Source organism: Anolis sagrei, chromosome X, assembly GCF_037176765.1.
Source record: "Anolis sagrei isolate rAnoSag1 chromosome X, rAnoSag1.mat, whole genome shotgun sequence".
NCBI classification, from domain to species: Eukaryota; Metazoa; Chordata; class Lepidosauria; order Squamata; family Dactyloidae; genus Anolis; species Anolis sagrei.
The window spans coordinates 102,037,973-102,049,430 of NC_090034.1; the positions used below are offsets into that span (position 1 = coordinate 102,037,973).

The 11,458-nt window shown below is 49.4% G+C and overlaps 1 protein-coding gene across 1 annotated transcript; it reads left to right on the top strand.

The window, feature by feature from the left end:
- Window positions 1-605: 605 nt before the first annotated feature.
- Window positions 606-10,611, top strand: LOC137094962 (myb-related transcription factor, partner of profilin-like). The gene is made up of 2 exons (XM_067461020.1): window positions 606-4,613; window positions 8,046-10,611. Exons 1-2 carry the CDS (start codon window positions 4,154-4,156, stop codon window positions 8,690-8,692), a joined length of 1,107 nt encoding a protein of 368 aa, XP_067317121.1. The 5' UTR covers window positions 606-4,153; the 3' UTR covers window positions 8,693-10,611.
- The last annotated feature ends 847 nt before the right edge of the window (window positions 10,612-11,458 follow it).

Below are 11,458 nucleotides of genomic sequence, written 5' to 3' on the forward strand. Positions count from 1 at the left end.
GATTTGGAGATGTTTTGGATTTCAGCTCCCACAATTCCTATTAGGAATTGTGGGAGTTGTAGTCCAAAACACCTGGAGGGCCGTTTCGGATTTGGAGATGTTTTGGATTTCAACTCCCATAATTCCTGTTAGGAAATGTGGGAGTTGTAGTCCAAAACACCTGGAGGGCCGTTTTGGATTTGGAGATGTTTTGGATTTCAACTCCCACAATTCCTGTTAGGAATTGTGGGAGTTGTAGTCCAAAACACCTGGAGGGCCGTTTTGGATTTGGAGATGTTTTGGATTTCAACTCCCACAATTCCTGTTAGGAAATGTGGGAGTTGTAGTCCAAAACACCTGGAGGGCCGACGTTGGCCCAGGCCTGGTGTAGAATATCAGAACTTCCCAAACTCTAGGTATTTTTAGACTCCAGCTCCCAGAAGCCACAACTGCCTGGCCCAAGGATCAGGGATTCTGGGAGCTGTAGTCCAAAACACCCGGGAGGCCAGAAAGTCTGCTGCAATCTGAGATGGAGAGAAATAGAGATATTCCCATAAGGCTTTGGAGCTGTATGCAAAGCGGGGAGGAGATGGAGACCTCACGCGGTTGCTAGGGCAGTGCGGCTAAGCAGTGAGCATGCCCAAAGACGAAGAGGAGGAGGAGGAGGAAGAGGAGGAGGAAGCCAGGAGCAGCTTCCAAAGCATTTGGAGAGGCTTTGCGATGCGCCAAGGCGGCTGAGCGGGCGCAGGAGAGGACTGGAGGAGCCTTGGACGCACCTTCTGCAAAAGCAAAGCCATGCTGGCAAGGTGCCTGCTTTGCCCGGTGCAACCCGCAGAAGCAGCAGCAAGCAGTGCCAAGGAGAAAGCAACTCTTCCTCCTCTTTTGGGACTCATCGCCGTGCCTTTCGCTCCTTTCTGATGGAGATGCCAGCTTCCTAAAGGAGTCCAGAGGTTGGCACCGGCAGAAACCAAAAACCTGGCTCTGGAGAAGCCTGTTCCACGGTGCCAACTGTAAAGGAGTCGATCAGCGGAGACCGAATCCTCGTGCCTTGCTTCTGAGCCTTGTGCGGTGAAGGTACCAGCTTCGTGGTGCCAAATATAAGGAAATCCAGAGGTTGGTACCATCAGGACCCAAACCCCATTGCTTTGCCTCTGAGTTCTAGATGATGGAGAATGAGATGCCACCTTCACAAGGAGTCCAGAAGTTGGGACTGGACCAAACATCTCAATGCTCCGTATGATGGAGATGCCAGTTTCACAGTGCCAGGTACCAACGTGGACCGAAAACCAGTGTCTTCCCTGTATGATCGAGGTACCGGCTCCATGGTGCCAAGCATAAGGGAGTCCAGAGATTGGCACCATCAGGACCCAAATCCCATTGCCTTGCCTCTGAGCTCTGGATGATGGAGATGCCAGTTTCACAGTGCCAGGCATCAGCGTGAACTGAAAACCAGTGTCTTTTCTGTATGATCGAGGTACCGGCTCCATGGTGCCAAGCATAAGGGAGTCCAGAGATTGGCACCATCAGGACCCAAATCCCATTGCCTTGCCTCTGAGCTCTGGATGATGGAGATGCCAGTTTCACAGTGCCAGGCATCAGCGTGAACTGAAAACCAGTGTCTTTTCTGTATGATCGAGGTACCGGCTCCATGGTGCCAAGCATAAGGGAGTCCAGAGATTGGCACCATCAGGACCCAAATCCCATTGCCTTGCCTCTGAGCTCTGGATGATGGAGATGCCAGTTTCACAGTGCCAGGTACCAGCGTGGACCGAAAACCAGTTTCTTTCCTCTATGATCGAGGTACCGGCTCCATGGTGCCAAGCATAAGGGAGTCCAGAGATTGGCACCATCAGGACCCAAATCCCATTGCCTTGCCTCTGAGCTCTGGATGATGGAGATGCCAGTTTCACAGTGCCAGGTACCAGCGTGGACCGAAAACCAGTTTCTTTCCTCTATGATCGAGGTACTAGCTCCATGGTGCCAAGCATAAGGGAGTCCAGAGATTGGCACCATCAAGACCCAAATCCTATTGCCTTGCCACTGGATGATGCAGATGCCAGTTTTGCAGAGACAGATGTAATAAGGAAGTCCAGAGGTTGGCACAGGAAGGGACCCAAACCCAGTGCCTTGCTTCTGGTCCCTGTATTGTGAGGTCTCCAGCTTCTTGGTGCCAGGCATGATGGAGTCCAGAGATTGGCATCGTCAAAGCAAGCCATGCTGAGAAGAAAGCATCCTTGCTCCTTTTTCAGGACCCAAAACCAACTCTTTGCGTCTTCCTCTTGCATGTTGGAGGTACCAATTTGACAGTGCCAGGTGTAAAGGAGTTTGAGGTTGGCACCAGAAGGGACTAAAACTCAACATCTTATCTCATTGCCTCTGAGTTCTGTGCAACGGAGATGGCAACTTCATGGTGGTTGTTGTAAGGTTGGCACCGTAAGGACTAAAATCTCATCACCTTGCTTCTGAGCTCTGTGTGGTGGAGATGCCAACTTCATGGTGCCGAGCATAAGGGAGTCCAGAGCGTGGCACCATAAGGATCAACATCTCATTACCTTGCCTCTGAGTTTTGAGGGACAAAGATGGAAACTTCATTGTGCTTGGTGCAAGAGTCCAGAGGTTGGCATCATAACAACCGAAATCTCATTGCCTTGCCTCTGAGCCTTGTATGATGGAGATGCCAACTTTATGGTGCCAGGCATAAGAGAGCAACATAAAGACCAATGTCTCATTACCTTGCCTATGAATTTTGTGCAACAGAGATGGCAACTTCATGGTGCCTGGCATAAGAGTCCAGAGGTTGGCACCATATGGACCAAAATCTCATCGCTTTGTCACTGAGCTCTATGTCATGGAGATGCCAACTTCATGGTGCCAGGCATAAGGGAGGACAGAGTGTGGCACCAGAAATACCTAAATCTAATTACCTGGGGTTTGTGCAATGGAGATGGTGACTTCATAGTGCCAGGCATATGGGAGTTCGGAGCATGGCACCATAAGAACCAACATCTCATTACGTTGCCTTTGAGCTCTGTGCGATGGAGATGGCAACTTCATGGTGCCTGGCGTAAGAGTCCAGAGGTTGGCACCAGAAGTACCACAATTTCATCACCTTGCCTCTGAGCTCTGTGTGATGGAGATGGCAACTTCATGGTGCCAGGCATAAGGAAGTCCAGACTGTGGCACCATAAGGACCAACATCTCATTGTCTTACATCTGACCTCTGCGTGACGGAGATGGCAACTTCATGGTGCCTGTCATAAGAGTCCAGAGGTTGGCACCAGAAGGACCAAAATCTCATTACCTTGCCTCTGAGTTTTGTGCGGTGGAGATGGCAACTTCATGGTGTCTGGCATAAGGTTGGCACCATAAGGACGAAAATATCATCACCTAGCATCTGAGCCCTATGTGATGGAGATGCCAACTTCATGGTGCCAGGCATAAGGGAGTTCAGAGCTTGGTGCCATACGAACCAACATCTCATTGCCTTGCTTCTGAATTTTGTGCAACAGAGATGGCAACTTCATGGTGCCTGGTGTAAGAATCCAGAAGTTGGCACCAGAAGGACCAAAACCTCATCACCTTGCTTCCGAGTCCTGTACAATGGAGATGCCAACTTCATGGTGCCAAACATAAGGGAGTTCGGAGAGTGGCACCATAAAGTCCAAAATCTCATTGCCTTGCCTCTGAATTTTGTGCAACAGAGATGGCAACTTCATGGTGCCTGGCATAAGAGTCCAGAAGTTGGCACCAGAAGGACCAAAACCTCATCACCTTGCTTCTGAGTTTTGTGCAATGGAGATGGCAACTTCATGGCGTCTGGCGTAAGGTTGGCACCATAAGGACTAAAATCTCCTCACCTTGTGTCTGAGCCCTGTGTGATGGAGATGCCAACTTCATGGTGCCAGGCATAAGGGAGTTCAGAGTGTGGCACCATATGGACCAACATCTCATAACGTTGCCTTTGAGCGCTGTGTGATGGAGATGGCAACTCCATGGTGCCTGGCGTAAAGGTCCAGAGGTTGACACCATAAGGATCAAAATCTCATTGCCTTGTCTCTGAGCACTGTATAAGTGAGTCCAAAGATTGGCACAGCACAGAACCAAATGGTGCCGGGCATAAAGAACTCTTGCTGTTGCCCAGAGCTTGGCATCATTGAAAGACAGCGAACCAGGAATGCCCGGGGACAGCGAGGAGATCATCCGCCTGCGTAAGCCACGCTTCTCCTACGAGGAGAACCAGATCCTGATCCAAGAGGTGCGTGCCAACTACGGCAAGCTCTACGGCACCCAGAGCCGGCGGGTGACGGTGGCCGAGCGCCGGCGGGTCTGGGAGGGCATCGCCGCCAAGATCAACAGCATCACCAGCTGGAAGCGGACCGGGCAGGAGGTCCAGAAGCGGTGGAATGACTTCAAGCGGCGCACCAAGGAGAAGTTGGCACGGGTGCCCCACTCCACCCAAGGGGCCGGCACCACCGCCTGCGATGAGAACTTCTCGGCAGAGGAGGAGACCATCTTTGCCATCCTTGGGCCTGGCGTGATGCTGGGGATGGCCAACGGTCGGGCAGAGCCTTGCCAGAACGCAGGGCCAGAGTTTGGTGCCCACAGTTACCACGTGGAAGCAGAGCCAGGCACAGGTGAGTGATATGGGGAATGGGTTCACATGTTGGTAGGTTTCTCCAATATGGGCGAATAGTAGCAACTGTGAATGTGGCACTTTTGGTGCCAGCTTGCTGAAGACAGAAGAGTGTTGTCATATGTCAGCAGCAGAGACATTTGAATCTAGGGCAGGCATGAGCAAACTTGGGCCCTCCAGGTGTTTTGGACTTCAACTCCCACAATTCCTAACAGCCGGTAGGCTGTTAGGAATTGTGGGAGTTGAAGTCCAAAACACCTGGAGGGCTCAAGTTTGCCCATGTCTGGAATATGGATTTATAAGTGGTTAAGCTAGGACTGCTGGGACTTGGAGTTCAACAACATTTGGAAGGCTGCATGATTCCCAAACACTATTCTAAAATGAAGAGAGAAAAGAAGACTCGATTGGAGGTTAGATTTCCCAGTCTTGGAGCATGTGCAGAGTGGCTTTCACAATGGAATACCATCACAACCATGCAATGCATTGTGGGCCCCAGATGATGCTGGACTGTAGCTTCCAGCAGCCTAGCTGGCGTATATCAAGGTGAGGATTAGGAGGATTGTAGTTCAACATTTCGGGGACTGCACAATTCCTACTCATGGGTTTGGAAGGTTTAAGTGCCAGATATGAATCCCAGCATATGTTTTTCTTCCGTTCTGGCATCCTCTTTGCAGCTGAAAGGGAGACCAGGAGTGTGAATGAGCAGAGGCATGGCCAATGAAGAAATATAGTTTGTGTGGGGCCGGACAGTGCGGCATCTGAGCCACCGGCCAAAGTACTGCCTTTGCGTGTAGACCTTTTTATAGATGCGGCGAGAACAGCGTGTCCTTCTTTGAAAGCATTCCTTTATGAGAAGGATTCATAAACTCCCACGTTTGGACGTCTGAACGTGCTGCGTACCTGCACAACGAACTCTTAAATACATCACTGGTCTTCTTCCTTCCCTCTTTCCTTCCCTTCCCTTCCCTTCCTCTTTCCTTCCTTCCTTCCTTCCTTCCTTCCTCTTTCTTTCCTTCCTTCCCTCTTTCCTGCCTTCCTCCTTCCTTCCTTCCTTCCTTCCCTCTTTCTTCCTTCCCTCTTTCCTTCCCTCCCTCTTTCCTTCCTTCCTTTCTTTCCTTCCCTCCCTCTTTCCTTCCTTCTCTCTTTCCTTCCTTCCTTCCCTCTTTCTTTCCTTCCTTCCTCTTTCTTTCTTTCCTTCCCTCTTTCCTTCTTCCCTCTTTCTTTCTTTCCTTCCTTCCTCTTTCCTTCCTTCCTTCCCTCTTTCTTTCTTTCTTTCTTTCTTTCTTTCTTTCCTTCCTTCCTTCCTTCCTTCCCTCCTTCTTTCCTTCCTTCCTTCCCTTTTTCTTTCCTTCCTTCCCTCATTCTTTCTTCCCTTCACTCCCTCTTTCCTTCCTTCCTTCCTTCCTTTCTTCCCTCCCTCTTTCCTTCCTTCCTTCACTTCCTCTTTCCTTCCTTCCTTCCCTCCTCTTTCCTTCCTTCCTTCCTTCCCTCCCTCCCTCTTTCTTTCCTTCCTTCCTTCACTTCTTCTTTCCTTCCCCCCTCTTTCTTTCTTTCCTTCCCACTTTCCTCCCTTCCCTCCCTCTTTCTTTCATTCCTTCCCTTTCCTTCCTTCCTTCCCTTTCTTTCCTTCCTTCCTTCTTTCCTTTCCTCCCTCTTTCTTTTCTTCCTTCTTTTCTTCCTTCCTTCCCTCTTTCCTTCCTTCCTTCCTTCGTTCCCTGCCTCTTTCTTTTCTTCCTTCTTTCCTTCCTTTCTTCCCTCTCTTCCTTCCTTCCTTCCTTCCTTCCCTTACCAGCTGTTAGGAATTGTGGGAGTTTATGTCCAAACTTTGCCCATGCCTGCTATATACTCGGGTATACATCTAGAAGTGCTTGTCAAAAGTCAACCTAAAAAAAACATTATAGACACTTTTTAGAGCCTGGCCGCCTCGCCATCTGTCCAGACAGATTTGGTTGTGACATCAAACAACAGAGTGCTGTTCCTGGGTTCATAAACAAGAGTGCTGTTCCTGATTGTTCTTCTTATGAAAAGATGTACAACATTGACTCGGGGGCCACAACTTTGTCCTGGCCAGAGTAAATGTGCCGTCAGAGGCGGCCCTAGGTAATTTTCAACGGTAAGCAAACAGTATTTTGGTGCCCCCCCCCCCCCAACCAATCATTGATATATATTTTCTGTTTGTCGTGGGAGTTCTGTGTGCCATATTTGGTTCAATTCCATCATTGGTGGAGTTCAGAATGCTCTTTGATTGTAGGTGAACTATACATCCCGGTAACTACACTTGCCGCACTTGCTCCCTTGCCTGGCCCTCTTTGGGTCCAGAGGCGTGCCTGAAGACCCCGGCGTGTGCACCAAAAGTCAACTCTTCTTCTGATTTTCTCCTCAGCCATTGGGACCAAGAGAGAGAGAGAGACAGAGAGGTGGAGATGCCCACCTTTCCTGAAGGTAGGCGCAAAAACAAAGGAGGGAGTGGAGGTGGGAGATACCTCCAGCCAGAGGGGCTCTCTCTCTCTCTCTCTCTCTTGGTCCCAATGGCTGAAGAGAAAGTCAGGAGAAGAGGCGACTTTTGGTGTGCACGCTGGGGTCTTCAGACACACCTCCGCACCCGAAGTGGGCCAGGTGTGGCGGCTCCGCCCCTTGGCCCACCCGCGGATTGGGGAGAGGAGAGGAGGCAGGTGGAGCGCTTGGGGATTGGGAAAGGGAACCGGTCATGGAGAAGGGATCGGACATGGAGAATGATTGAGCGCCGGCTCTGCTCGCACACCCGGTGGCCAGGGGGAGCAGGAACGAGAGGGGCTAGGCGAGGCTCAAGGGCCCGGCACCTTTGGGAAGAGGAACGCCCGGCAGCGAGGCAAGAAAGCTGAGGCTCCCCCCGGACTGCTAGGGCTGTTGTGAGCTGAGGGGGTGCCCCTCAAGTGGCGGTCGAGGGGCATTTACAGAGGTGCCTCTGCGCCCCTGGCAAAAAAAGTGTTCTGCGACCGCTTACTTCGCATAATGGACGAGCCGCCCCTGTGTGCCGTCCATATGTTTCATGAGGTTTCTAGCACACAAAGTTTTTGCCTTCTACTCAAGTGTCACCTTCTTTTTAGGAACTGGCTGATCAGGAACAAATGTCTGAAACCAGGGAACAAACCCAGATTTTAAAAATCCTGAATTTTCCGATTGTGGGGACATACAGACCTGCGAAGATCTGCATATTTGACTCAAATCCGTTATATTCCCACACTGGGAAATCTCACGATTGTAGCGATTGCTTCTGTGTTTACAGGGAACGGTGTCTGGCCACCCTCCTCTTTGCTGCGGAAGCTCCTGGGATAAAGGCATTGTCTGGATGGGCCTCAAGGCTTGGCGTGTTTTCTAAGAACCTAACAAAATGCAGGGAGGTGGATTTCCAAGTATCCGTGTGGTCACTCTTCTCCCTTCCTCGCCCTTACAGATATGCCAACCGGAAGCCACCTATCCTGCAGTCCGGAGACACCTGCGCATCACACATCCTGCTGCGCTTTGAACGGAGGCTTCCTGCGGCCCAAGGAGCGTGATTCACCAGAACCCCCTTTGGCACGGTCCGTGGTCCACTTGGCACCTTCTCCGGCCAGTTTGGGTTGCATCCGACCGCATCTCGCACACTCCCCCGGCGAGCAACTGAGTACCACCTCGTGCCCATCGTCCTCACCACCCTTGAGACGTCGGCGCACCCGCCTTGATGCGCCCATCTGCGAGACCCCTCTAGATTTCCTCCAGGCGCAGAGGGAGACGGCCGACGCCATCCGCGAGCTGAGCTACACCTTGCGGCAAGGTTTGGAGCGGCTCACCGAAGTGGTGGCCACCTTGCTGCCCCTGCTTCCGGCACAGACGCAACATCACCTATCGCACGCACAGGAGGGAATGTGTATGTCTCGTGGGGAGACCCCTCCACCCAGAGAGACCTTTGCTACCAAACTAGAAGCATCCTCAGAGCAAAGCGAGAGCGAGGCGAGACTTCTTCCGCAAGATGTGCCCGAAACGGGGCCACCCCCGAGCAGGCCCCAGAAGCGGAGGAAAGGCACCCCCACTCGCAAACGGAGAGGACGCTGGAAGAACTAATTCAGAAGGGGCTGAGCATGCCATCTTTGTGATTGGCATCTCAATGACTTCTCATACCCCCCCCCCCTTCCCCAAAGATATCCCCTTCCTCATATGGATAATGCAAGTTTGAACCGTTTACGGCACGTGGACCCGCTCTCCTTGCCCTTGCTTAGTGCCCAAGTTTGGGAAAGTCACATTTGGCTCCTAATAATGATCCCCAAAAGTGACTTTCCCAGGCTGTGGTTGTTGCTCCAAGGTTTGTTGCAGCTCCGCACACCTCATTGCTCAGCAAACGCAGCTCCCGGCTTCTTGCTTGTGGTTTTTTGTGGCCACCAAACCAAAAGGCTTCGATCGCATTCCCAAATTCGACTGCCACACCCCTACCAGGTTCTTGCAAATTTACATGCAGATATAGATTACCCGCATTTAATGCACCATCGAATCTAATGCGCACCCCAATTTTCAAAACCTTGGAACCAAAATAAGTATTTTACTTTTTGTTCCTTTTCGTTGTTTTACGAGACGTCAAGCCTTCTCTGCCAAAGGATGTTGATGTGTCACCAAATTACACATCCCAGTATTGCATAGCATTAATCTATGGCAGTGTTTCTCAACCTGTGGGTTGTGAGGGGTGTCAGAGGAGTCACCAAAGATGATGGAAAACACAGTATTTTTTGTTGGTCATGGGGTTTCTGTATGCCAAGTTTGGTTCAATTCCATCTTTGGTGGAGTTCAGAATGCTCTTTTATTTTAAGTGAACTACAAATCCCAGCAACTACAACTCCCAAATGCCAAGGTCTATTTTCCCCAAACTCCACCAGTGTTCACATTTGGGCATATTGATTATTCATGCCAAGTTTGGTCCAGATCCATCATTGTTTGAGTCCACAGTGCTCTATGGATGTAGGTGAACTACAATTCCCAGCAACTACAACTCCCAAATGTCAAGGTCTATTTTCCCCAAACTCCACCAGTGTTCACATTTGGGCATATTGAGTTTCTTTACCAATTTTGGTCCAGATCCATCATTGTTTGAGTCCACAGTGCTCTCTGGATGTAGGTGAACTGCAACTCCCAAACTCAAGGTCAATGTTTCAAGGTCAAACCCTTCCAGTATTTTCTGTTGGTCATGGGAGTTCTGTATGCCAAGTTTGTTTCAATTCCATCTTTGGTGGAGTTCAGAATGCTCTTTATTTGGAGGTGAACTACAAATCCCAGCAACTACAACTCCCAAATGTCAAGGTCTATTTTCCCCAAACTCCACCAGTGTTCACATTTGGACATATTGAGTTTCTTTACCAAGTTTGGTCCAGTTCTATCATTATTTGAGTCCACAGTGCTCTCTGGATGTAGGGGAACTACAACTCCCAAACTCAAGGTCAATGTCCACCAAACCCTTCCAGTATTTTCTGTTGGTCATGGGAGTTCTATCTGTCATGTTTGGTTCAATTCCATTGTTGGTGGAGTTCAGAATGCTCTTTGATTGTAGGTGAACTACAAATCTCAGCAACTACAACTCCCAAATGTCAAGGTCTATTTTCCCCAAACTCCACCAGTGTTCACATTTGGGCATATTGAGTTTCTTTACCAAGTTTGGTCCAGATCAATCATTGTTTGAGTCCACAGTGCTCTCTGGATGTAGGTGAACTGCAACTCCCAAACTCAAGGTCAATGCCCACCAAACCCTTCCAATATTTTCTGTTGTTCATGGGAGTTCTATCTGCCATGTTTGGTTCAATTCAATTGTTGGTGGAGTTCAGAATGCTCTTTGATTGTAGGTGAACTACAAATCCCAGCGATTTCACCCAAAACAAGGTGAGCGTTAGATTCGAGTAAATAAAATATTTTAAAGCATAGGCTTCAAAGGCAAAGAGGAAAAATAAACATAGTTGGCTGAAAACATAAATTAACTCAATAAACTATTTTTTCATACTAGATCTCCCTTTGTGTTTGTCTAATCTTGACATCACGGTGGCGGAGAGACGAGGTGCAGAATCACAGGGCTTCTTTTTACAAGCAAGCATGCACTTACCACATTTATGAAGGTATCCAATACGAGGGTTGAATGAGAAGTAATGCCTCCACCTTTGTAACTCCTCAACAGATGGCAGTACTGGTATGCAGCAGGTACTGGCTTGTTCAGTAGAATCTCCTCTACAGTTCCATTTTGGCAGGAAGCCTTAGCATTGAACAGTTGTGTTGTTAAAGTGAAAAGTAATGCCTCCACCTTCGTAACTCCTCAACAGATGGCAGTACTGGTATGCAGCAGATACTGACTTGTTCAGTAGATTCTCCTCTACAGTTCCATTTTGGCGGGAAGCCTTAGCATTGAACAGTTGTGTTGTTAAAGTGAAAAGTAACACCTCCACCTTCGTAACCCCTCAACAGATTGTAGTACCGGTATGCAGCAGGTACTGGCTTGTTCAGTAGACTCTCCTTTACAATTCCATTTTGGCAGGAAGCCTTAGCATTGAACGGTTGTGTTGTTAAAGTGCAAGTAGAAAAGAGTTCTTTTTTCTCACCCGGAACCTTTCACATATCTTGAAAGAGAAGTCTCTCATACAAGGGTTGAATGAAAAGTAATGCCTCCACCTTTGTAACTCAACAGATGGTAGTACCGGTATGCGGCAGGTACTGGCTTGTTCAGTAGACTCTCCTCTACAGTTCCATATTGGTGGGAAGCTTTAGCATTGAACGGTTGTGTTGTTAAAGTGAAAAGTAATGCCTCCACCTTCGTAACTTCTCAACAGATGGCATTACTGGTATGCGGCAGGTACTGGCTTC